A 27,978-nucleotide genomic window follows, 5' to 3' on the forward strand; every position below is an offset into this window, starting at 1 on the left:
AAAAGAAACCCCATAATTAAAGGGGGAAAAATGGAAGAAACCTCAGGGAGAGCAACTGAGGAGGGATCCTCTCCCAGGACGTGCAATAGATGTTGTGTGTACAGGATAAAACATAGTATTTCTATCGTTCTATTTCTCAAAATTAATGGACACATTGGAAGCCACAACTTTAACTATTTTCCTTTGTAAAGTAAAAGAAGTGCACCTCTTGATTTTATAAGTCATAGAACCAGGGGCGCAGCCTGGGTTTATGTAAACACTGAAGACATGAGTCCACATCCCTGCGTCCCCAGACATTTTACCAGACTCCAGAAATAATGTCTAATGTTTAATTATTTTTGATGCATTTATGGCCTTTTATTTGTTTAAATGTTCATTGATTAAGGCAGTCAGTGTTTAGGCCTTCGTGTTGGGAAATACATTTTACAGTCCATAAAATATATTTCCCAACTTGAACCTAGCCTAAACACTAAGACATTTAGTCTGTAAAATAAATAAAAACAGTGATGTTTCGTGATAATGCAGCCTGTGTATTAGTTTCTATAAGCAAGGGCCAACGCAAAACAATTTCAGACAGCCATCCATTAGTTGTAAAGCAACTTTATTTCTCCTTTAATATCATATTATTTTGGTACACCAAGCACCATTTGAACTTTGTGATTTTCTCAAACTATAATGGATTGCCTTTGTAAAATCCAAACCAGGCGTAATGTCATCATCGAGCCACCCTCCGTCCACAGGGCCACAGTAAGATGACTCAAGTTTATGTGAGCAAGTCCAACTATCTGCACATTGTGAAATCCACTTACAAAGAAGAATCACTAGGGGAGCCCTACAGTAAAAAGTACACTGTTACAAACCAAGATGTGCAGTCAAAGAACCTCATATTTCAATTATAGTTAAGACTTCCTCAAAAAGGGAACAAATACCCACGTGGAGCTTATGAAGAGGACTGAGCACATGCAAGACAAAATAACACCAAAAAAACATTAAAAAAGTAATCCATGTACAATTATTATACACACAAAATAAACAAATTAGATTTATTGACAGACGATGATGAAGATGCTAGTGCGACTAAGACCTTCTCCCACATACTACACCATGTTACCCATATGTGATTGTGTTAAAGGATAGCAAAATCATTTCCAATTCTAGGCTACCGGAGCCAAGTTTCTGTGATGAAGGATCTCGTTTAGAAGTCCTGTGATCGGTGTTTAATTCTCAGATTCCTAATGACCATGTATTTAGTTTTAGCAGGAGGGTCCACATCATCATAACGTTATAGCCTAAACCAAGCTGTAAATCTTGATCTCAACATTTAAAAAGCTACAGCTGTCCACAGTCTGTGATGACGAGCTTCTTTGCAGGCGTGCCTCCCTTTGTGCCCAGCTCTCCCATTTGCTGCACAACATCCATGCCACCCTTAACCCAGCCGAAAGCCACGTGTTTGAAGTCCAGGTGTTCGGCTTTCTTCAGAGTGATGAAGAACTGTGAGTTGTTGGTGTCAGCGCCCGCGATTTGCCATTGACAGAATTCCAGGGCCTGTGTGCCGAACATCGAAGTTCTCGTCCTCAAACTTGCTGCCGTAGATGGACTTTCCTCCTGTGCCGTTATTGTTGGTGATGTCACCAGCCTGAAAGACCAACGGGGAACTCGTCAGTAATGTTACATTAAGATCTGCCTATTTTATTACCTACTTTGTTCAAACTTGATTTTTAGAAGGGAAAAAAAGCGACAGCCCTTCGAGAATCAACGTCCTCGGGTTATCTCCATTGTGGGGGGGGACTTTAAACCACTGTAACAGTTACTGAAATACTTCCAGCATGTCACCAGCCCTCTGAACCTGAATGAGTACGCCTATTAGGGATGTCCCGATCAAGTTTTTGAGCTCTCCATCCGATTCTTTTCATACGAAGTATCTACCAAGCCCCAATCCGAAACTTACATTTTTCTGGATAATACAGCGGCACAGTGCACATCAAAGTTATTCATACAAATCCAATGTATTTGCTTGACAATAAAAAAAATCTCTGCACTATATTATCTTATGTTTAGAGCCCTCCCTGTGTTCCTAATATATTAATAAATATACTTTATTTAACCCTAACCATCTGGTTTTATGTTACTCCCTTTTCCCTTGCCGAGCCGTAACATAAGTAAAAAGTTGCTTGCATCCAAGCTGTTCCTTAATGTTTATTTCTTTACAAAATAAAGTATAAAATAATAAACCCCCTCTTTTGGAACGTCGCCTTTTAAAAGTGTCCTCCCGTGTTTGTTGCTTCGGTGCAGTCTTTCCTGAATGAACTGTAAATCGTTGAGTGTTTATTTGTGTCGTTTGTACATATTTTGCGTGGATTATATTAATAAATTACTCTAATTGGCTTTTGGCAAGTTGAGCTTTTGTCGCATTTGCAGTGCTAAAAGAGTCGACTCTCCCCCGAGCAGGTGTGAAACACCGCACCATAGATGACAGCGAAACGCAAGAGACTCTCACACTGAGCGGAAATGAAACGCGTGCACATAAATGAGGCTAAATAACATAAATTACAGATTGGGTTACACACTCCTGATCTCTTTTACTTTCACATACAGAATACATACTGAAACTAAAATCTGTAGCTGAATCACTGTAGTCACAAACATACAAGTTCTACAATTACAAACATATGCGATGAGTCGAGTATCGATTCGTCAGCATCGACGCACATAAATTCCACTTTGCACAAGTTTCACATGTTAATCATGAGAAACTATTCCTCTATCTTGATAATCTCCTCACCTGACACATGAAGGCCGGTATGACTCTGTGGAAGATGGAGTCTCGAAGCCCGAAGCCTTTCTCGCCGGTACAGAGAGCCCTGAAGTTCTCCGCTGTCTTGGGGACAATATGGGAGAAAAGCTCGATGGTGATTGTGCCCAGTGGTTGGCCGTCGCCTGCCACTTCCAGGAACACCTGGGGGTTCGTGTCTCTGGAGTGCTCTTGAACTCTGGACATCTGCGGTGAGAAGACACCTGAGGCATCGCCTTCAGTTTGGCCTGTGCGGCTCTGACACTCGAAGAAGATCTTCTTGAAGGATTCGCCTATTTCAGGGGTTTTGAACTTGGCCGCCAGCTGCTCCACTGCGCCGTCGCCATCTGGAAAAACAGAAGAAACTATCAGCAAGAGGACGGCTGAAACGCATCAATACACGTTAGAAACAAGGCTATTGGCTAATGCCTGCCTTCAAAATCCTTTTGTTAAATCGACCGCTATGCAAAACCTGCAGGTAGGGTTGTAAATCTTTACGTTTCTCACTCGTACATATGGGAGCTAATTAATAATAAAATAAATATATATATACATATATCAAAGTTAATCAATTTATTGCAATAATGTAAATACACAAAAGCAAACCTAAGAAAAAAGGAAACATTTAGTCACGCTAACCTTACACAAATAAAGACTACCGACAGTATTTCTTAATTCTCAGTGACTTAAAAATAACAAATTATACAGAAAATGCAGCATAATTTGTTAATCTCTACATAAATAAAATTGGTATGCTTTTATTTCTCAGAAACATGCCAATTAAAAAGAGAGAAGCTGAATGTGTGTCTGAGTTTATTTACGAGTTGAGGAAACAACTTTCTATTCTTGCATAAAATATATGAAATCAAGCAATTCATTGTCAATGACTACTTTCAAAAACTTTCAAGGCCTTGATTTCCCCCCCTCAATTTCACTTTCTTCTTTCCAGGATCCGTGAGAACGATGGAAAGGGTCATTATAATTGAACATTTGATAACCTGCATTATAAAGTGTGTAGTCACTACAAGATTACATTACACGTCATTTAGCAGACGCTCGTATCCAGAGCAACTTACATTGAACTAACTACAGGGACCGTCCCTCTGGAGCAACTCGGGGTTAAGTACAATGGTGGCAGCCCTGGTATTGAACTCACGACCTTCTGGTAGCATCAGACTAAAGGACAAACGCAGCGCAGACGTTGCATCAACACTGTGTGTACCTGAGTGGTCGGTGGCCGTCCAGACCAGCGCGTTAGCGGAGGCGTTCATGGGTTTGAGTTCCATCGCCTGTGTGATGGTGTGGTTGGCACAAACCCTCAGCACTTGCTCTCTTCTCATCAGGATGCGGTAGAAACGTTTGGTGGGGTGGAAGAGGATCTTGAGGTCACCGACGCCTCGCTCCTTCCACTGGCCGAGGTCGCGGTCCCAGCGGTACAGCTTGGCACGCTCCTTGAACAGGATTTCTTCATCCTCCTCTCCAGACTTTGTCTCCACCTAAGAGACACAATCACATATAACTGCAATTAAATGTCAAAAAAAATAAAAAAAAAGCCAAAATATTAGTGCTCAGCATTTTAAGGTACCTCTGGCAGTGACACAATTGGCTCAAAGTGAATGTCCGTATTATTAGAAGTGTCCTCTTCATCACTGCCGTCCTCCCCACCGTTCTTTTTTGGCGCTGACGTCACTGCGGCCTTGAATACTGTCGCTCCAGCGTTTGCCCAGGAGAAGTCGGTGTCTTCGTAAAAGAGAACCAGTAAATATGTGGTGAAATATAATTTTGTTGTGAAGTATTGGTAACGAGTCAGTTGTTAAAAGAATATCTTTAGAAAATGTCGATGTTGAAGCCAACCTTGAGCTCCAAATGCAAACGCATCTGTGGTACTGGCCAAATCAGCAAAAGAGGAGCCACCTAACGACTCGAAGCCAAAGTTGGAGGAGTCTGTGGAGGAAGGGAAGAAGAAGAAGATGCATTTTATTCCTCTCATTTTTGTATGCAGGAGTCCAGCCATGATCACGAACACTGTATAACAGGGGTCACTATCAGGCGGACCGAGTGCGGACCCATTCGCCGACCTATCCGGACCCGGACCTAGAATCAATAAATTATTAAGGTTTTCAATTTTGACGGGGCGCTTCTATTTTAACAGACGCAGCTTCACGCAGCTGTGTTTCGTGAAGCGCAGGGCTTCGCTCCCGATACGCACACACCTACAGTTAGAAACAGAGCGGAGGAGAGGACTAAAAAAAATCATGCTACGCACCGCCCCCAGAAGACATTTCCTTTAACTGGAACCCTTTACATTTTAGTTGAATACCCCTGCTGTATAAGAACAACAATGTAAAAATACTTAGAACTCCTTTATATCCATCCAACAATAGGAGAAAAGTAAATCTTACTTAAGTAAAAATATAAAATCAGGAAAATGTAAAACAAAATGAAAAAAAGTTTGAAAGTTGAAATGTGTCCATCTTCTTCCCAAACGTCTCTGTGCTACAGTTCCATTTGTATTCCAGGCCAGAGTGTAGCATTCAGACGGTGAACAGATCAAGTCACCATTAAATCAGCGATTATACAAATGTAGCCAAGAGGCGGAAATATCAGTAATTGCTCTCGTTGCTGAGATTTGTTATAAAGCTGGTAGGAACATTTTGACTAAGGGGCAGGGTTATTACCATAAATTAAAACTAAAAAGGAAAATAAGGAGTGAAAAATATTGTCATAAACTGAAACTAAATTAAAAAGCGATATCCTTTAGGAAAAACAAAAAAAACTAAACTAATAAAAAACTAAATACAACACAGCTCTACCAAAAAAAGGAGAAGGCATGAATTTCTGGCAACTCTCGTGACACTCAACCACAGAAGTTGAACGGTCTTGACGTTCCTGGAGATGACGCTATACTTGTCGAATTAAATAACAAGAACATCGTTTCAATATTTTAGCCATTTGACCAAACTATTTAGCTCAGTTCAAAATAACCACCAGGAGAGTGGTAGTGAAAGACGACTCAAGTTGATTCCCAAATCAAAAGATTTAAACATTATGGCCATTCATTCACAGCTCTCCAAACATGTATCTACATCTATCTACATACTTCTGAGACATCACACCTGGCCCTAACAAAAACTACTGTAAAACTAAAAATATAAAAACTAAATCTTTGCGAAGAACTGAAAGTAGCGAACACCCTTTTAAACTCAAATTAAACTGGAAAGTTAAAACTAATGGTAAACTATTTTAACCTTGCTAAAAAGGGATGTTTCTCAAATATAACGTACCAGGGTTAACCCACACACAAGAGGTGGACAGGTGAACAGCAAGTGGTCTGTACCTTGACTAGCTGTAGCAGTCGTCGCTGCAGTCCAAATGTTGGACTCTGGCTCTGGGCTCTTCTTAGTCGACAGGTCAATGGGCGAGCTGCTGCTCGGAGCTTCACTCTGAGTGTCTGTTGGCGGATCTGAGGTCTGCTCCTCCGATGTCGACGTGAAGCTGCAGGGAGCTTCTGTGCTGCCTGCTGCTTCAGTGCTGCCTGCTGCTTCAGTGCTGCCTGCAGCTTCAGTGCTGCCTGCAGCTTCAGTGCTGCCTGCAGCTTCAGTGCTGCCTGCAGCTTCAGTGCTGCCTGCAGCTTCAGTGCTGCCTGCAGCTTCCGTACTGCCTGCAGCTTCAGTGCTGCCTGCAGCTTCCGTGCTGCCTGCAGCTTCAGTGCTGCCTGCAGCTTCAGTGCTGCTGGATGACAGGCCTGACGTCGGCTCTTCTGGAGCTACAGCAGGGCTGCTGGAGGCCTTTTCAGCTAGGTTTAACTGGGCGCCCTGAAACAATCAATATAGGAATTAAACTACGATACTACTGATGCTCTCTTGATGCTACATTAACAAAACTCCTGCAACCTAACCAAGTCAGTTAAACCACATATACTCACTGCTTTAGCCAAAAGCAAAAACTCTGAGGTATCCAGATATGAGGGCTAAATGTACTTTTCACCTCTGCAGAGTTCATCAGGTTCTAATTTTGGGAAGTCTTATAATGCACAACCCGTCCATCACTAGAAATGGACGCAGCTAAGATGGCCTGATGAAACGGTCATCATGGTTCTGAAACAAGTCTTGACCAAATGTGTACTGTATTTAGATACTGTCCGCTTGCATGCTCATTTGATTTATTATAATCATCTGTATAAATTCAGCGCTCTTTCTTAGTGATGTGTCCGTTACCAGGTCTTGCTGAGCCTTGCGGACTTCTGTCTCAAAGTCTTCAGGCTTGTCGTGGTCCGGGTCGCTGTCCGTGGTGCCCAGGCCGCAGAAGAAGGTGGGTGGAAGCTGGAACCTTCTGGCCTTTTCTTCTTCCTCCGGTGTTGGCTTCTTCTCCCACACTACCTGGCAGTCTGGCTCTGCATGCAGGACACAAATGACTGGCAGGTGAGGTGAGCATTACTTTTGACCAAGTCCATATACTACACCATGTAGTGAATAGTATATTAAAAACATCCTTATTTATCTAGCCCTGAAAATGTCCAAGCGATTAATCGGACCAACCATTTGTCCAGCTGGACAAATGAGGGCGAGTAATGGGATATAACAGTGTGTGAGACAGGATATGACATACATACCATCACCACATGCTGCTGCCTCTCTCTCAGGAGGATCCAGGTAGAGCTTTCCATTCAAGGCTTGTACTGCTGACTCAAAGTCCTCGTCTGAAAATGCAACACATATTTCTCTTAAATTACCTTTTTGTTTGGCTATCAAGTAAGTTGTTGATCCCAGTTCTCACTGCACTCCCACAGACCTTGGACGATGCTGCTGAGCAAGAATCTGAGACAGTTTTGTGTTTGTTTGTCTACTTTGTGAAGCTGAGAATCTGAATACTTCAATCAGACATGTATTGCTGTCATGGTGAGAGACAAAAGCATCAAACTCCAAATGCAAATAATCCTGACCTTTTGTTGCTTCAAAAAATGTGTTTTAATGAAACATCTTTATTGATCATATATTTAAATGTCAGGATGGTTATGTGAAATATAAACAGTAATCATGCAGGCAGCAAACACTGTGCACTTACTTCAATCAAACAGCACAGTGATAAAAGCACTGCAGAGCTGTTCACTTTTATACTCTTGTTTCTTATCTTTTGGTCTCACCATCAGTTTGATCGTCGCTGGTGTAGTCAGGTTCATTCTGGTAGCAGAAGAAGGTGAGAGGCAGCAGCAGTTTTTGGGCTAAAGCTGCCTGTTCAGCAGTGGGTTCCCTGACATACACAACCTCCACCTCCGAGTCCTCATGTGACCCGGCACTGCCTCCTTCCGCCTGAGGGGGCCCTATTACAGACAAATACAATAGAAGTAGAACAACACGTAAGTCAGCCTGGCGAAGCTCTGCTCAGAACAAAGACGCTGCTTTATTCCCTTTGTGTTAGTTCCACACACACACACACACACACACACACACCAAAAAGTCATGCACAGCAAAAATTAATTGCATGCATTTGATTTACAAATGTGTGGGACTAGTTGTATTAAGAGAACATTTCTGGATGTCTCAGTGGATGTTTTCTTTTGGGGGTTTTTATGTGGCAGACCTACTGTAGGACATGTGGTGCTGTAGCATTAAATAGCAAACATATCTGAGCGTTATCTCTAATTAGCTTTTGCTGAGGTGCACATCACCGGCAGAAGCCAGACTAGACGGGGAATTGCATTTCATGCTGTTGCTACACATCCCGCACTAAAAATAGCACATGTGACGTTTGCGTTCCTCTCTAAGGGGAACGCTCTCCAAGGAATCTTCTCAGCTCACCTTTCAGAAGACATTAAGGTGTACTCATGAGAGCATCTCCTGTTGCTATACAACACTCTAGTTTCACTAAGGAAATGCTAACTGGTCAGTAATCCTTACCTCTTTTTACTAGGTATCACATTACCATCATAATCCCATACACCAATTTTAGCAGCCTTAGTATTTTTCATGTAAACTAAACTTAAATCAACAGTTAGCATTTTTAGCAGAACAAAAATCTAACAACCAAGAGCTCAAACAATAAAAAAAGAAAAGCAAAACAAATGGCATTTAGACATGGGAGCTGTGAAACAAAATGAGAATGTTATCATGACATTAAGATGATGAATTGTAGTATTGACTTATTGCTCAGCCATAATAAAAAGGGGGGTCAATGAAAGTGTAATTCTAAAGAGAACATACTTAAAAATTCGGTTTTAAACTAATTTTTATGAATGACTTCTGATAAATTATTTAACTGCATTACACATTATTTCCACCATGACCCTGATGAGTAGCACAATTACTCTCTCCTGTGTGAGACACTTATACCTTGTGACATGTCATTTTTATAATTACTAAAGTTCTTGCTCAATGAAAACTGCACCTCCACACACTGGACATGCAACACGTTAGCTTCAATGTTTTTTCCCACTCCGTGCATCCAGGTTATTTCTGTCTAGTGATAAGGGCCAGCCAGGTGACAGCTGAGAGTTAACACACACTGGAGTAATTAAAGTACCTGGGGGTTCAAATTGGGTGGTTGATGTGCTGGTCCAAAAAGCCATTGGGTTATCTTTGAAAAGCCTAAAATCCAGCCCTACAGGATGATGGGTTGTTGGGCGAAGAGAAACTAATTGTGAGGCTGGTATCATAATCATAAAACACGGCCTAAAGTGTTAAAATGAAAATGTGATATTTACATGTGTATGTAAGCTCTGAGTCATATGTTCAGTGTGTGCACTAAAATGTTGTGTACCGGTAGATAAATTACCTAATGCAGTTTTACAAAAAAAAAAAAAAATGTTTTTCACAGCATCTAAATTAAATAAAATAACATAATGAAACAATGTATATAAAGTGGCTACTTTGGGATAATAAAATGGGAAATCAGGGATTTTAATACAACTTCTATCCTAGAAATGTTTGATAAGGGGTTTGGCTGGGTCAACTAAGAGGATGGAGCAATGAGATGCAGATGAAACAAGACAGTGGAGTAAAAATGAACAAAAACAATCGTGATACTCATCAAAACAAATGAGAAAATCAGACAAACATTGCACAAACATGTTTACCTTTCTCTGGGATTTTGAATGCAGGTGCTGCAGGTGAAGCATTGGCAGAACTTCCAGCTTTGTCTTTCAAACCCGATGCAGATTCCTCAGTCTCAGAGTGAAATTTAGGAGAGCCAAAAAACTTCTGAAGGCTTTGCGTGCCAAAGACAAACTTAGGGGGTGACATGACTATCTTCGAGGGGTTGACTGGACTTGGAGGCCCAGCTGCACATGGCTCACTGTCGGGGGAAAGCTCGGTACGTTCCTTGGTGGTCTCTTCCAGAACAGCGATGGCTGCCTTCCCGCACACAGGTGTAGCAGTTTGTGCGGACGCTGTAGGTCCACTGTCTTGAGGTGTGTCAACCCTGGGTGTCACTTCAGTCATGAGTTCCTCTTTTTCTTGGGCAACCTTGGCCTCTTCAAAAACCTGTTTGAATGCATTTGCGGTGTCCTGCAGCTTGAACCTCACAGCCAACTGCTCAATATTACCCTCTGCTGTTTCAGCAAAGTCAAAGGCACTCCAGACCCAGGCCTTCTCCGCGCCCTTCATGGGTTCCAGCTTCATGGATGCTGTGATCCTGTGGTTGGCGCAGATCTTAAGTACCTGGTCTCTCCTCATTATCAACCTCACTCGTTTGGTGTTGAAACTCTGCAAGACCTTGAGGTCTCCGATGCCCCTCTCCTTCCACTGACCCAGTTCCTTATCGTATCGATACAGTTTGGCCCTGTGACTGAAGACCACCTGTTCATTTTCCTCTCCTGTGGAAATCTCCACCAGATCAGGCAAGGGGACCACGGGCTCAAAGTACTGGCCATCCCTCTCCTCGTCCTGGGATACGTCCTGCTCGTCGTCAGTACCCACTGAGGCTCCGCTCTGGTTAAGCTTAGCAGGAGACTTAGAGGGGCTGATAGCCAGGTTGGAAGCTGAAGTTGAAGCCACTGGCGGACTCTCCAAAGCGAAAAAGGTTCTTTCTCGGGGGGCTGCTGGCAAGAGGAGAGGCATAGACTGATGAGTCGGCAGTATCCTCTAAAGCCTCTTCTCGGAGGTCGTAGTTATCCCACTCCAAGGTGGGGCCGGCGGTTTCCCCGTGAGGCTTGATTACAAGGTTTGGAACATTGCTGGATGTTGTAACGTCTCTCAGGCTCTCATCATCTTTGATCTTTGTTTTATCGTCCGTCAAAAAGGATTTCAGGTCTTTCAAACCGGACTTCATTTCCTCCGCTTTCTGAATGAGGCGTGCTGTTCTGCCTGTGTCAACAAGCTTGTGGGGGGTTTGAAGGGGGATGTCCAAGAGAAGTCTCTGACACTCTTCAAACTTCTCCTTGAACTCCGCAGCGAGCTCTGGGCTTTTAAACTTGGCAGCCAACTGTTCGAGTTTAGCATCTCCATCAGAGAAGTCACTGGCCATCCACCTCCAGGCTTTGTCCGAGCCTGCCAGGGGCTTAAGATTCATGGTGGTGTTGATCCAGTGGTTGGCGCACACCTTCAGAACTTGCTCTCTTCTCATCAGCACCCTTAGCCTGCCATTAGCATTGTTTTTTAAGAATTTAAGGATTCCTACACCACGTTCTTTCCACTGACTGGAGTCCACGTCAAATCTGAACAGTTTGAGACGCTGAGAATAGAGAACCTGTTCATCCTCCTCCCCCGTCACCAGATCCACCCTATCAGGCATCTGGACCACTGGTTCAAACTGGATGTCGTCATTTTCCTCCGTTTTATACATGTCGTCGTCTTCCAGCTCGTTTGTAGGGGGCCGTCTTGGTGGGGGTTGAGAACAAATGCTCACCAGCCCTAGAGAAGCCACTGAAATCCGGGTCGCTCTGGCCAAACTTGAAGTCTCCTTCTGATGAACTCGCCAAGTCTGAAAAACTGAACGCACTGGTTGTTCCAGCAATTAGTGGATTTTGATCGTGCTCCGTTTGGCACACTGAGGTTAAAGACACGTTTTCTTTTTCCTTGTGTTTGTCAGCTATGCTTTTCAGAAAACTGGAGGCCGACCCTGATTGAGGCGTTTGATTATCAGTTGAGGGAGTTTCACCTGCAGAGTCCTGAATGCCAAACTTGAAGCCACCAGCAAGAATGGGCATTGAGAAAGAGAAGCCTGAAGCACTTGTGGTACTAGATCCTGGCGGAGGAGCTTCAAACTTAAAGGAAGCAGCTGAGCTTTTCTCTTTGTTTTGACCAAACTGAAAAGTGCTGCCAGTTTGAAAAGGCATTGTAAATCCAGTTCCAGCAGGCTGGCTTGATGAACACTTATTTCCAAATGTATAGCTGAATGTGGAGGGCGAGAGAACAGTGCTGGATGTGCTTTTAGCATTGGGATTTGGTGTCTGACAGGCCAAACACTTAATGGCAGAGGCATCGTTTCTCACCAGGCAACTGTCACAATCCCATTCCCCAGTCCTAATGGCAAACATATCTTTTAAAGAGGAAGTGGCTGGTTGGGAATGGCAGGAAACACATACAGCAGCTGATGCATCATTTCGCACTAGGCAGGCATTGCAGTCCCACTGACCATCCTTTTCTGCCAAATCAGCCTCAAATCTTGACACTGCTGGCAGAATTGACGCTCCTGGAGCCACCGCTGTTGTTTTAGCAGCAGGGTTAGGGGTGTTACAGGCCACACAATTGTCAGCAGTGGCTTCATTTCTTACTTCGCATATATTGCAGTCCCACTGCCCAGGCTTCTTGCTAAACTTGGCACCAAACCCAGAACCAAACGCAGATATAGAGGGTGCATCTGCAGCTGGTGCTGTCGTAGTTGTTTTTGGTTGAACAGCTTTACAAGAAACACAGCTGTCTGCAGAGGCCTCATTTCTTACTTCGCATACATCGCAGTGCCACTGCCCGGGTACCTTGCTAAACTTGGCACCAAACCCAGAACCAAACGCAGATGTCGAGGGTGCATCTGCAGCTGGTGCCGTCACAGTTGTTTTAGGTTTAACAGATTTACAAGAAACACAACTGTCTGCAGAGGCCTCATTTCTTACTTCGCATGTATCACAGTTCCACTGCCCGGGCTTCATGCCAAACTGAGCCCCAAACCCAGAACCAAACGCACTAGTTACTGTGTCAGCAGGTTTAAAGGTGCTGGTGCCAAATGTAAATGAGGAGGGGATAGATGCTCCAAAAGCACCAAATCCAGTAAATGTAGAGCCAGAACTACTGGGTTTTGAGGAATCAGTTCCAAATTTGAAACTAAAGGGACTGGCATTGGTTTCACCAGCAGCTGGAATGTCTGGCTTGGATGAAGAATTGGGATTAGCACTTTGACAAGCAGCACACCGCATATCTGTGGGTTTATTTCTAACACAGCACATAGAGCAGTCCCATTCTCCATTTTTAATAGCAAACTGGGCTGCCAGTGATCCAGAAACTTTTAAGCTTTCATCTTTCTTCTCCTCTTGATCATGCTTTTCTGCTGATTTGAGCACAACTTCCTGGGCTTCCTCAAACTTAGCTTTAAAAAGTGACGCCTCATCTGCTGTTTTGAAGCGGATGGCAAGCTGTTCGGTTTTAGGCTCTTCATCTGCATAATCAATAGCGTTCCAGACCCAGGATTTGTCAGAGCCAGCATTTGGTTTCAGTAGCATATCGACATTGATATAGTGGTTTGCACAGATCTTAAGGACCTGTTCCCTTCTCATTAGGAGGCGGACCTTCCCTTTAGCACTGTGTTTTAGGATTTTCACATTGCCAATGCCACGCTCCTTCCACTCTTTTGTGTCCGTGTCAAATCGAAACAGCTTTGCTCTGTTGCAAAACATTTCCTCCTCCTCCTCCTCACCCGTTTTCACATCTACTTTATCAGGCAGCGGTACAATGGGTTCAAAGTGAGGACCATCCTCATCCTCCTCAACGCGAGTGCTGTCATTGTCACTCTCCGCAGCTCTTTCCTCTTCTGGTGCAGGCGTGGCGACCCCAAACACTGGCTTGGTAACATCCACAAATTTAAATGGCTGCTCCGCCTTTGCAAACAGACTTCCTGTGTCTGTGCTCTGGGCAGAATCAGCAAAGGAGAAGCCAGTAACATTTTTATTGCCAAAGGTGAAAATGCTCGTTTGGCTGGGGGGCTGCTCCTGGCCTGGAGGCTTCTCTGGGACAGTATCTGTTTTAGTGGGAATTTCTGATGTAAGAAGACCAAGCAGACTTTCACTGTGCTTGGCCTGGGAAGCAGAGAAACTGAAGTCGCCATCATTGGATTTAAAGTTGGAGTTGAATTTAAAAGCAGCTGAAGACTCTGACTGGGCAATTGTCCCTGCCCCAAAACTAGGCACTTTGGGGACTTCCGCAGGAGCCTGCTGGCTGAAGGATGAGCTTCCCAAAGTCCATAGGCTTCCCGTCAATGCTCCTTGGTGGCTGAACAGGGACTACAATCGGCTTGGTGAAGTAGCCAGGTTCAGGCAGGGGAGGGTTCGTGGTTGGTTGGGTTACACTCTGCCCATAATATTCTTCACTATATGGGGAAAGAAGGCTTGTGGCTGGTGATTCAAAGCGAAGAGGGGCTCCAAAGACTTGTTCTTGAGGAGGGTATATGCAGGCTGGAGCTGTCTGCAGTGGAGGAGTATGAGTGGGCTGCTGGTAGGCATACATATGCTGTTGAGGTGGCATACGGTTCATACCATACATCGGTGTCTGTGGAAAGAGAAGAAATATATAGAATGTCATTCAATATACTCAAGTACAAGTGTATTACTGTGATTGAGAGTTAAACAGTGATAATTACCTTAGTGGGGGTTACATTTGCTGCTGTGCGCAGAAGATACTGAGAGTTATAAGCTGGAGACTGGTTGTAGTACACAGAGGGGGCTGTGGTGGCAACTTAAAAAAAAAAGAAGTAGAAATACATAAAGATTTTGGCAATTTTACAATCCATTTCTGTCCAATACTTGTAGACAAAAATATGGAACTAGGAATTGTAGGCGTGCTGTGGTTCTTTGTAGCGTGCTGACCTGTTAGGGGGGCGCCATGGTAGGACTGGACTGGGGTAAAGGGCTCCTGCAGACCCTCGGCCCCGTAACTCTCCCCATACATCTTATGATGAGGGGAGCCTGCGTTCCCTGAAGAGTTGTGTCTCAGATCATGAACCTCATTCTGCAAAACAAGGAGCTTAATGAGAAGAGACTCAATTTGATATATTTACAGAATATTAAACTCACACTAAAAGTAGAATCCAAGCATCACATAAAGAGTTATTCCTATGTTAAATATCGTAAACTGTCAAAAATAGTTTTAGGGACCTTTATTTTGTAATTTACCCTGTTTTCTAAATGCACGTTTACATTTAAGTGAATGTAATCTGTTCCCATTTGATTTATTGCTACATGTTTACATTTAGTTATGACAAATTCAGTGTAACGTATCCATCTATTTCCATCAGTACAAAAACATACAATACTCACCACTCCACTGCTTTGAGTTTCTCTTTGAAACTTTAACCCTGATTTATTCCTTCTAAGTGGAATCCGTGTATATTGATTGTGTGGAATAACAATAAAAAAAAAAGTGTAATCTCTTACCTTGAGGGCTTCAATTTGCTGACACATCATCTGGAGGAGACTTTTCTGGTCCTCCACCCAATGAGGTGCTGTCTTGGGAGAAATCTAAACGACAGGGGGAAGAAATTATGAAAAGTCATTAATTTATGTTGTGAATCAATGTCTCTGTGATGGAAACAAACAAACATGCACACAAAAAATGAGAAAGTCATCTCAGATAGATAACCAGAACCTACCAGGTGTCTTTTGGAAGGAGAGATGATGCTTTTGTGTGATATGGTGGCGGAGGTTTCTGTGGGATGAGCAGGGCTAGAGTGGACTGGTCCTCTTCGTCCCTCTTCCTCCTTCTCCTCTTCATCCATAGCCTCCACACTCTCGCCCAGCTGCTGGTTTACATCATTCAGGAGGTCCACAACTTCCTCCATGGAGACAGGCAGCTGCGACACACATGCAAGAAATGGTTACACAGCTGAAGAGTTGTTCACATCAACAAGTAAAAGCAACATGGGACTTACCCTCTCAATGTCGTCTGCATTCGCATTGTAGATCTTGGACAGGTAGGTCCTAAACTTTCTCAGATAAGAGATGCACCTGTCTTGGGTCTCCTCAACCCCATTGCTGGCCTCCTCTGATAGCCGCTGGTAGATCTGCCAAGGAAACAGCACATTATAGGAAACAAAAATCAAAAAGGCATGTACAGGTGTCAGAAGCACTAGCACACATATTAGGGATGAGCCAATCAGATATCACATATTCTCTGGCTTATCCGGGTGAATTTTGAGGACTTTGGTAGTTAAATGCTGATCAAAGATCTCTCAAATCATAGTTAATGTTATTTGTTTAGGGAGTTGTACAAGATCAGAGGATGTCACTACTAAGGCAGCAAACATTGCACGATGCAGTGAAAAACAAACAAACAAACCGCATACTGTCAGACAGAGCAGAGGTGGTTGAGTGCATGTTGTGGTCTCGACAATGAGTTGGAGTTTGCACCTACTTTTGCCTTGCAACACTTAACTGATAAGTTTTCATGACCTATGGCAGGGGTCACTAACAGGCGGACGTGGTCCGAGTCTGGACCCAGACCTGTCCGGACCCGGACCTATAATCAATAAATTATTGAGGGATTTTCAATTTTGACGGGGCGCTTCTATTTTAACCGGCGCAGCTATTCTTGTTTTTAAGGCACTGGTTTAGCGGTTCAGCAAACTCACAGACCAATTACATGCGAGTTAAGCCATCCCACGTGATGCTACTCAGCCAATCAAATCTGTGCATTCCAGGCGGGAAACATTGCGACTCTGAATACAGACAGATGAGAGGCGAGTGACAGACGGAAAGACGAGTTAGCGATACAGGGAGAGAAGACGGAGAAAGGGAGAGAAACACAGACGAAGAGACGAGTGAGCGGCAGACAGGGAGAAAACAATAACTACTCATGGCGCTCTCCAAGAAGAGAGAAAGTCAACAGAGCTTTCAACCCAGAATGGACTCATTCATGTTCATCCTTCCCACAGGAGCACAAAACCAGAGACCGTGGTGCTCATTAAAAGTGGTGATGTGAAACGCCACTATGAGACAAAGCACAACGTTTTTGACCAAACAAACCCACTCAAGTCTGAACTGAGGGCACAGAAAATAAGCACTCAGAGCCCAATATGATTTTGATTTGTGACAAAATAAAGCAAATAGGCCACCTGTCAGCATCATCAGCCACAGAGAACAGTTTAACCCAGGATGTGGTAGCCTGGGTTAAACTGTTCAACTGTTAAGATGTGTTGAGACTGATTTATTCTAACAGTGGTTGAGACTGTTAAATCAAGATGTGAAACAGTTAAAGAAAAAAGGGAAACTCAAGCTGCTGCTACACTTTATTTTATTTGTCTAAAATGAAGCACTTTATTTTCAGATGCACAATTTTTGCACAAGCTATTTTATTTATTTTCTCAATTTTATTTTTAAATGCAGCCCGAGAAGAACATTATATACATCTACAGTAATATATATATATATATATATATATATATATATATATATATATATATATATATATATATATATATGTATAGTTAAATGTTAAGTGACAATAAATATTGTCAAAATGTTTTTAAATTGTACTTTCTTTATTAGATTTGACAGTCAGCTGTTGATGACGTGCAGACGTTGATACAGCTACTAGGCTACTTCAATATATATCACACTAATGCATAACGCATGTTAGACATTATGATGCTCGCGGAAGTTTTCTCTAACTGGTCCTCTTAGTTGAATACCCCTGTTCTATGGCAAATGCATGCCTATTATGCCTAGACATCAACAATGTTTGCTATATATTGTGAAGAAGATAACTGTTAATTATTAACAGGAGTAGAGAGTAAACCGGTTCTTCAATCTGAGTGCACATCTATCAAAAAACAATGACTGAACATATACGGCCATTGTTTCATTCAGATGGTGAAAGAGAAACTTCTCCCAGTTATGTTGTGTAGAAGCGTAAGACTTACCTGTGCCAAATGCCAGATGGATGACATGTTGTTGATGGTTTCCAAGGTAGCGATGGCGTCCTCCGTTTTGCCTTCAATGTCAAGGAGAGCCGCATATGCTATCTTGGCTTCCTCTTCATAGCCCTTCACAGAAGAAATCTGCAAAAGGAACATGGACGTGAACAATCACAATTTGTAAACCAACCTTGGAACTAAAATAAATTCTTTAAATACCTATTAATATCATATTTGCTTTTGGTGGCCTCAGAAGAAATCAAACCTGAAACCCTTAGATATGCCAACTCTACCTAAGATCCATCTATAGAACCACTTACTGACGTCAAAAACCTGTAACCCTCTGACCCATATAACAACTATTAATTAGGTTATTAAATATGTCATCTATATCTAATATTATCAAATAACAAGCAAACTAAAATAATGTCATACATTATAAAATCATCTTAGAAAACCAATACACCACAATGTGTAAACACTGTTAGATAAAGGACATCATCCATAAAAACATAAAAACAGCTCATAAAGAACTACGTTCAAATATGGTGGTTTTTTGCAGGCAGAACCAAAAGCTGCAGCAACTTCAGCTCAAGACTAAGCTGCCTCAGGAAGTATTTAGAGCGGACACAACATTCCACATTAATAAAAGAAAATCATGATAACGATGTTAACCTGAATATCTTTGGAGGGAAAGTGTATGAAGAGGGGGTCAAGTGGTTCCGGTATACTACGCCTGTTGGTGACCTTTTCCAACAGTGGAAGTACAACTTTCCAGTAGTGGACACTGCGGCTGACATACTCCTTCTGGTCGTAGTACGAGCTCACTCCATCACCCTGGGTTGTTGAACATAAAAAGGAGAGACGGTGAGCCTGCCATATTAGCTTAATGCAAGACAAACAGCATGAACAAGGAAAACAGGAAAACACCCTCATGCACTTTTGACAGTAGAAGTTTCTTCGGTCGTTACAAATTCTACCAGGAAACAAATGGACACACAGTCAAAGAACATGTGGCAGTTCAGACCAGGATCGCATTAACAGTTGAGGGGTAAGTGACAGAAAGGAGCAGGTGGAAAGACGTGTGCGTCTGTGCTGATTTCTGGCAAGGTGCCGAGTTATCTTAGTGCTACTTCTCTGGCCGTGCGGCATGTCTGGGTGTGCACGACTGCCGCCCCACAACCGATGTGGACTCCTTCCTAGCCGACTTTATCATTAATGTTTTAAACGAAGGCAGTTGATCATTTAAATGTGTTCATATTGGTATCCATGCAGTATGCGCAAAAGATCAATAACAAAAGACATCACAAGGAGCACGCTGTCATACATAAGGACAGGGAGGACACTGAATATCAGCGTCAACAGTTTCATTTATAATTTAATGTGCCGTGAACGTGAGCGGATGATAACGAGGATAATGAGAAAGCTGCACTGACTACCTCTATCACAGCTGTCTTTCATATTGGTATTCACCGAGGGACACGCACCAGCACAGAATTGTGACGAATGACGAGGTGTGAAAGAGGCACAAATCAGAATTGTAAAGATTAGATTCCACTGGATTTGTTCTGTTTACAGCTTTACGGAAAAAATCCAGATCTGAGTCACATACGCGCAAAATAATCAGATTTGGGTCTGAACGTGGACATTTAATTTAAATTAGCAAGTACAGTGTTGTGTGTGAATTTGAGTTTGGCATACTGTAAGAATAGTCAACCAACTATATCAGTAATGGAAATCTCCTGAATCTCCATCTGCTAGTAAAGCAACCCCACCTGTTGGTGAGCGGTCTACTGGCTGAGTCTGTAGAAACAATGTGTGTTTGTGTGGCTGTGTATGTACCGTCTGGCTGAGACACTGCGCCCAGTTGATGGCCAGTGCTGGTTGGAGCCCGTGTTTTTCTCCGGCCCTCAGAGTGCTCAGTCCATGCTGCACAATCATCCGCAGTTTGGCTGACATGCCAGGACTACAAGGAGACATTCAACAAAAGTACTGAATACTAGGACACTAAAAATATGTACATTAAAAATGAGCAAGTATTTTTGTTAGTGAAGTGAGGACAACAAGCAGGTGAAGCAGGCAGACTGGCAGGCCCCCAACTGCTCTTGTGAAAATGTCATGATTGTGCTATAACATTGATATCACCGCAAACAGGTTCAATGTTGATTTAACACTGGTGTCGACACGTTTGGAAACTGTTGCTGCTTTCTATGATTTCCCAGAGAGTTCCAACAGTTTCTGACTTATTTACAGTAAAGTCTTTTTAGGATAACATTTATGAAAAAGTCTGTGTATCCATCAATAACTTTAATTAAGGTCAATAAGAGAAATGACAGCGGAAGTACCGACATTAGGTGAATACGGTTCACATTTACATACATTAACTTATAACAAAACGTTACATAAATTACAACTTACAGGCATCCTCACTATTTTATACTTTGCACAAGTGACAATGTGAGACACTCAAACTCTTCATTGACGGCCAGAAAAGAACATTATTCAGTAAATGCATAATGCACTCTAATGCCGTCTAATCGTGATTCAAGGGTTTTATTTCGAGATATCCTGCAAACAGCCAAGCGACGTGGACCAAAGTAACTGGTTGAGGTAAATATATTGTATGTTTTTAACTCTAGTTTTACTCACACTGCTTGTTTGTGAATGAGGCTGTAGATGGCGTCCCACCACTCCCTCTGCCTGTCAGTGGTCAAGAGCCGGAGGAGGGGGAGGGGGAGGCAGCGAGGCTCGTAGAGCTGCTGCTGTAGCTGCAGGTTCAATCCGCTGCTGATCTTCGCCGTCTCCTGGAACTGACAGTGGCTACAGAACACCACACCATATAAAAACACCTGGATGGAGTAAGCCAGACAAAAGACGGAGAGTTTTACATTTTGGTAGAAATGTGCAATTGCTGAAGCAAAAGAAAATCAGAGGATCAAAAGTGCAATTTTATCAGCAAGTACTGCTCAGTACAGTCATTTACACATGTAATGTTGGCCGACCAAATACAGTTTATGGGGCATTTTTAACCATTGCCTTTTTGTATATATTTTAGATAGCTATGCATTAGCATTTGTAAGTCTCAAAACACTTTACACGAAACGGCACACGACAAAATGCAATAATACATTACAGAAATTGAGGAAAAAGAAAAAAGACCATTTCCTAACCAACTTGTTCTCAATATTAACGATTACATACACAAGCACGCACACAAGTGCCAGAGAATTCACACAGCGAAGCAAATTCACCAGTCCAACTACATCAACAAGCTGCAGGTCCAGGGAACAAGCAAAAGTGAATCTATCATAAAACAAAAGGTACACTACATTATTATATTCTTTCCACAAGAGGTTTGTCATCACCAAAAATGCATTGTTTGACCCCGTAAATAAACATTTTGCTCAGCTGCTAGTGTTTTAGAACTACTTGAGGAAAATGTTCTAATGGGACTTTTTGAAAGCTTCAAACTTCTTGCTAAACACAGAATAATGAGACGGACACATTCTGTCTACTAATTGAATTGTAACTTATACATTGTTGTGCATTTTACTTTGTATTAATACATTTCCTGTTATTTCACACTTTTAAATGAATCATTACATATTCTTTCTAAAATGTTGTCACACACTAGGACGTTAATCATCTGTAAACGTCTCCTGCAAAGGGTTAGGGTTATCTTGCGTAAAGTGGCCCGACATGTGTCCACCTACCTCCAGGTCGAGCAGGCAGATGGACTCTGGCGCGTTGGTGTCCAGCTTGGAGGTTTCCAGAGTAAGCCTGGGAAAGAGCTGCTGTAGCCAGTCCCTCAGGGCCGGTCTTTGGGCCAGTAGGGTCCACTGTAGCCCCAACCAGCTTAGATGTTGCAAGTCACCAGCATGCAACAGGATGGAGCCTACAGAGGGGAGGAAGCATCAAAGTTATTAAAATGTCAAAACAGAAAAATATTTTGGTGCTTACGAAGACTACCGTGTTTGTGCTGCACAGATTCTGTTAAATATGTACAGTATATGAGCTCTAATTAAATGGCAATGAATTGGTTAGAAAGTGTCCATTTAAAAGACCATTGTGACGTGCAGCCTCAGTTAATGTCCAAGGATCATATAGAATGAAAAAAACAAATGCAAAGCTAACTGCAAAAAATGTTTAAAAGTCGACCTGAATTGAATAAATAAAACAAAACTGAAGAGATCTTCAGGTTACTTTAGTTCTCAGGCAGATTATAATAATCTAATAATATATATATATTTTTTTTTATACCAGTGTCGCATTTGGAGAGTTGAGAGAGCTCTGGAGCCATGGTGTTAATGGAACGAATGTCATCATTGGCAATAAAGGAAGATCCAGTGGAGGCCTGTGGTCCAAACAGGAGTTCAAACAGAGAGTCCTGACCTTTAGGGTTCGCAAACGCCTCCACCACCTACAGAGAAAACATAAAATGATGTCCATTTCTAAACCTATAAATTCAGTTTATCAGTACTTTCTATGTCTGATATGATGTAGAAATGAGTAATGTTAGTTAGTCCGTAAATACAAATCAATAGTGTATTGGTCATGGTTGAGACAGAGAGGTCTGCACTTGTAGCGTAAAATCTTAGTTCCACAACTCATATTTTATACATGCATATTAAATGAATGCAGTCAATTTTTTACATTGTCCTCCAGTGATGTATTTTTCATACCAGCTTAAAGCTGCTACAACCTTTAACTAAACTGAATCAGAACACATGAACAGACCTCTCTGATTAAGGTGGATGAATCTGTGCTCAGATTCAGCAACATGTGACCGGCCTGACTCTGTCGGTCGTTGGCCAGAAGCTCCAGAAACTGAGGGGCTGACTGGTCTCTTTTGGTGACTTTAGCCTTTGGTCTGGGAACCTGGTGGAAGTACAAACAAAACAAACTGTATTCAAAGGTGCTGGCTGTGGCTCCAAAATAAAGTCTGTAAAAGGAAACTAAGAAAATCAAAGAGTTCAGCTTTTATTATCCATCTTCAGGCCACATTATTAATAGGTCCCTAGTACGTCCGTAGCAATGCAAAGCAAAAGTAATACATAAATAAATGACAGCCTGATTATAGGACAATTCCCATTTTCTCCAACACCTGCTTTTAGAGTTGACTTGTTGCTTTTATTTATTAAAAAAAAAAAAAAACTCATATTAGCATCTTCTAAATATATAGTTACATTTATATGAAATCAAAGTACATCAATAAAAAGACAATAACATTTGTAACCTTTGTCTACTGTGCTATCTTAAAAGAGGCTCAGCATAGACCAAAATACTAAATGTGTTAATGACTCATGAGGCTCATTCCTGGCTGGTTGGTGCGTCAGTACCTGGTATGCCAGCAGGTAGCAAAGTGCAGCCAGGTCAACGATGGCCCTCCAGGTCTGTTGGCGGTCCTGAGCCAGCTTCAACAGCAGTGTGGCAGCGTTCAGGTAGAGGTGACCTCTCATCTCCACAAACGCCTCACAAAGATCGTCTGCGTGGTGGCCAGCAGTGCAGCTCAGCGCCTGCATAGCTTGGTCAAAACTAAACAAATGGAAGATGGGGGAAAAACCCATTTTAAAATCTAGACCAACATGTTATGTTTTGTAAAATCAGCTGCATCAAATTAAAAAGTCTTCCTGATTTGTATTTCTTGGTATGGTTCTTTGAAGACACCTGTGAAATGAAAGGCTCACCCTGACACCAAATTCAAAACACATAGTTTGACTCAAACAGGTCTTTTAATACAAGGAGTAGACAACACTAGAAAAACACCTACATTTAACTTATTAATGTTTTATGATACCGTTTAAGGTTTGTTTACATCCAAAATGTTTGGGAACACTCACATGCTACGCCGCACTAATTATATAAAAATTAGTTCTGTAAGTGCAGGCATTTTGACTAAAAACAGAATTGTAACCAGGATGCTAGGTTGTATGAATACATAAAGAAACTCAGGGTTGTGGAAAATTGACTTACCCTGAGAGCGCATCAAGGCTGGGCTGCATGCTGCTCTCAGACAGTGTGATTCTCAGCAGGCTGCAGTGGGCCAACAGCAGCTCTCTCTGGAGACGCCGACACATCTTCTCATTGCTAGCGACGCTGGGCTGAGCTAGATACTCCTGCAACAAAGGCCAAATTTTTGTTTTTTGTACTATATTGAAGTTAAACTCATTAGATTTAAAGATATGAAATAAAACATAACACCATAGAAGCTTTCAAAAAGCCCATTTCTACTACTGCCCTTCCATGCTGACCTGCAGTGTGCGCACCACCACTGTGTGCCAGTCCAGGCTGTGGATCAGCATGCCCCTTTTCTCAGCTGCCAGGCAATGCTTAACAGCTTCATCCAACCGTCCGTCCTGACAAAACAGCTGCACCAGCTTCACGTTCACGTGAGCGTCAGCTGGTCTTGCTCCAAGCTCGGCCTGGAGGAGGTCGAACAACCGGTTCCAACCCAGCTGGCCCTGACGACTCAACAAGCGCTCCTGCATAGAGCGGCACAGATAAACAAACAGAGTCAGTGTGGCAACCTTTCCTACTTTAACTTGTATGCAAATATATTCTGACAAAGGGAAAATCCTGTTTATGAAAAGTTAGACAAATGTCATTTCAGAAAAGAGTGAAGGACATAATTGGCTGCTGTTAGTGTAATACAAGTTAAACGAGTGGCATCAGATGACAGTTTGCTGGCAGCGATTAATGGAGGTACTACTAGAGATTCAGAAGGAGCCTCACCTTCAGGTTGAAGACTGCAGGGTTTCCTGGCAGCAGCTTGGCCGCTTTTTCCACCCAAAACTCCGCTCTGCTGTCACATTCCTGCTTACTGACCAGTAACTCGGCCACCTTCAGCACCAGGTCCCTCTGGGCTGAGTTCAAGTCCACGGACCGCTGCATACACACAGAGGTGCAGACATACTAGTGTCAGTTTGTACAAAAAGCCTGTAGACATGTGATCTATCCAAAGGGCAATAATCTTCCCAAAACAACATCCATAACATGAAAGTTGAAATCAAAGACCTTCTTTTATTATACCACAGAGAAGTCTAATGAGGTTATTTTATAAACATAACAAATTGAGAGTCTAAGCAAGAGGGTTGCTTTCAATGTGGAGACTATAAAAGATAAATAAAAACTGACTTAAATTCAAATGTCATTTTATCAGTAGTTGAAGTCAGTTTACTTAATGAATCCTAAACATGTGCATCACATGCTCTGCCAAATGTTATCTCCCTACTTTGTGATAACACAATAAAAACTTGACTGCTCCTCCTCACACTATAATAAATAAATGTCAGATTTTTTAAATGTATTGGAGAGACTGGGGCTTCTTTTATTCAAGACCAAAGTTGGGTGGGTGTCTATGACGTAACTGATAGTTGTGTTATGTTTAAGTCCGGCAACTGGAAATCAACATCCTTACAGTAAGCATTAATTCTGCATTAAATCAGTATTTCAAACCATGCATACAATAGCCTTTTATCAGGTCAGCTAAATTATTACGATATGGTAATGCAGGTGTGGATGGTTCTGTCAAAAACGTTTTCTTCTGTTAAGTGCATTGCTGCCATTACAATTATTCAGCTCTGTGCCCTTTTTAAAGGAGTGTAATGACAAAACTAAGTTTTTTGCCAATCTGATAGACAGAGACGCAGTTCCATAAAAACACAGAATACACAGAGTTATGATTGGCAGTCTTTACCCTCAAAAGAAACTACATTTTCTTATTTTCAAAAAGAAAATAAACTGAAAGATTAGGAATAAGGACGTTTAGGAGAGCCAGATGCTGGCAGCTAAATGAGCTGTAATAATGCAAGCTACAGATTTCTATCCAGGCTGTAGGGTTGGCTGCCTTGACGTTAAGTCAGTTAATGTATGGCTAATAGGATGGGGGAATGAGCTGACTATTACGAACCACCTGTTATAATTATACATTTCCAGGCCAGAATGAGTGCAGTTAAGGAGGAACATCGTTAACCATGCGGGTCGTTAGATACACTCATTCCTGTTTTTAATTAATGCCACCTGAATTGGTGTAACAAATTAATATTTTCATGAGAATTTGACAAAAGTTTATCACTGGCACTTAGTTTCAGTCTAAATCCAATGTGTTGTGAAACAGAACTAGTAAAACAGAAACAGAAATAGTGGTGATAAATGTAGACGATTTAAGTGTAGGGAAACCGTAATTAAGTATCGGCCTCAATTAAAGGGTGTCTCCGTCCTGATCTAACCACTATTAAATAAGACGGTACATAGACTGTACATGAGCCAGTTGATGACAAATAGCACCTGAACACATATCATTCACCCACGCTCACACACAATGAAAGACTAGCCCGGCCTAACTGGAGCAATTTTAAATTCACCGTCTTGCTCAATGTTACTTTCCCATGTGGATAGGAGGATCCAGAATTCAAACCACCAACCCTGCATATCGCAGGGTTTATGGCAGACTTTGATCATCCTCTTTAAAAACACAAGAAGCACACAATGCCATGCATTCGTTCAGTTAGAAAGGCTTTGTTGTTTTCTTTTGTTCCCAACAACATGTTCTTCCTACCTTGTAACATCCTACTGCCTTGTTGACGTCTCCCTCTCTCTCGTAGAGCTGTCCAAGGAATTTGTGTGCTTTCGGATCCCTCTCCTGGACTTTAAGATACTCCGATACATGTCTGGGGAGGGTATACAAAATGCAAGATTACTGTCAATATAGTGGAGACCTCTTCTGAAGCTATAACACATTTGGTCAACAAAAGGGGGAAGTTAGTGTACTTACCTTTTTGCAAGTTCATATTCCTTTGCTTCATAGTACAATTTAGCAAATAAAAACCCTTTGATTGGCTTCTGTGGAAAGAAAACATTGAAGATGAATATCATTGAACCAAGCAACAATATATCTTAGTAATTTAAATCAAATGTATCGTGCTTGTTATGTTAGCTAGCAGGCACAAGAATAAATTAAATTCAAAAGTATTTTACAAGGTGTCTTATTGGGAGGTATTATCGAGTTCTGATATGATAAAACATAACAGTCAACATGATTATAGGATTACCTCCATTTATGACTTACTGCTGACCTTCCTTGACCACCAGACTATAGTTTGTGTTGATGACAAAATATGATATAACATGAACTTTTGAATATTTGCAGTCAAGGACCACAATAAGAATACTGATAAATCTGTACTTTAATTTGTTAGTCTTGTAGTTTAGTGAGATTCTGTGACCTCATTCCCACATTGTCAATCAATTTAAATGACATATCTATGTGGGGTTATTGTTGCCCTTCTTCTATTTAGTACCGTGCAGATTCAGATAATGTTTATTACATGTTAACGTTAAATTAAGGATGTTAACCAGTCCAGTAACTTGTTTACAGATAATCCAGTTAGCTAAACGGCAGAAGTTTTCTGAATAGGGTTTAAGGTTACTAGACAGGATTTAACGGCACTTGTTCTGGTTGATTGGGGGATTTAAGACAGATGTATAAAACTAGTACTAGCTGTAAAAGTAGTTAATGTAGCTGTGCGACTGATGCTAACTAGCTATTAGGCTAGCGCTGCTGCCGCGCGATTTCAGTATAAAAAGGGGAGGACACGACGAGTCGAGGCGTTATGATGCCGGTTAGCTGGCGCTCGCGCTGCTAGCTGGGGACAGGTAACAGAGGTTACACTGAACATATTATTCAAGCTTACTGATAAAACTTAATCTAATTCGAAACTACAACTACTGAACAGTCGATCCTGGTTGGTTCCTCACACCGGCTGTCTGACACATGCTGGTGTGACATGATGGCAGCAGCATGCTAACATTAGCCGCCGGTGGCTCAACTTACCTCTTTGAGTGAGGGAGAGGAACTCTGTACTGAGGAAACGTAACGGTCCACTTCAACCTTACTCCGCCGCATGACGTCCAAAAACAAATCCTTTTAAAACGGCCGACTGTGGTTTATGTAATACAGGGAATTCACAAAATTACATTAATATCGGTTACTCCGTAACGCTAACTCCCCATGATGAAAATGGCAGAGAGTCACGTGTGCGGTGCGCGCTCTTGAATCAGGCTCCTCAACCAATGAAAACCGAGAACTCCGTTTGACGCACGTTGACGTACTTTATTTTGAAGGAGAGGTGGGCTGG

The 27,978-nt window shown here is 42.1% G+C and overlaps 1 protein-coding gene across 1 annotated transcript; it reads right to left on the bottom strand.

Annotated features, from left to right (window-relative positions):
* Positions 1-584: 584 nt before the first annotated feature.
* ranbp2 (RAN binding protein 2) lies at positions 585-27,908 on the bottom strand. Its single transcript, XM_029459819.1, is given in 34 exon segments — positions 585-1,518; positions 1,520-1,636; positions 2,783-3,138; positions 4,014-4,287; positions 4,377-4,531; positions 4,646-4,735; positions 6,129-6,606; positions 7,009-7,184; positions 7,404-7,490; positions 7,935-8,111; positions 9,311-9,388; positions 9,864-10,752; positions 10,754-11,602; positions 11,604-14,159; positions 14,161-14,481; positions 14,573-14,667; positions 14,799-14,940; positions 15,366-15,449; positions 15,581-15,781; positions 15,860-15,991; positions 17,849-17,986; positions 18,518-18,679; positions 19,685-19,808; positions 20,492-20,691; positions 21,556-21,737; positions 22,103-22,262; positions 22,580-22,720; positions 23,182-23,377; positions 23,816-23,958; positions 24,094-24,324; positions 24,575-24,727; positions 26,400-26,511; positions 26,616-26,683; positions 27,675-27,908. Coding segments are annotated over 34 exon segments (9,528 nt in total). The 5' UTR covers positions 27,747-27,908; the 3' UTR covers positions 585-1,329.
* Between the last annotated feature and the right edge of the window lie 70 nt (positions 27,909-27,978).

Source organism: Cottoperca gobio, chromosome 21 (assembly GCF_900634415.1).
Source record: "Cottoperca gobio chromosome 21, fCotGob3.1, whole genome shotgun sequence".
Classification (NCBI taxonomy): Eukaryota; Metazoa; Chordata; class Actinopteri; order Perciformes; family Bovichtidae; genus Cottoperca; species Cottoperca gobio.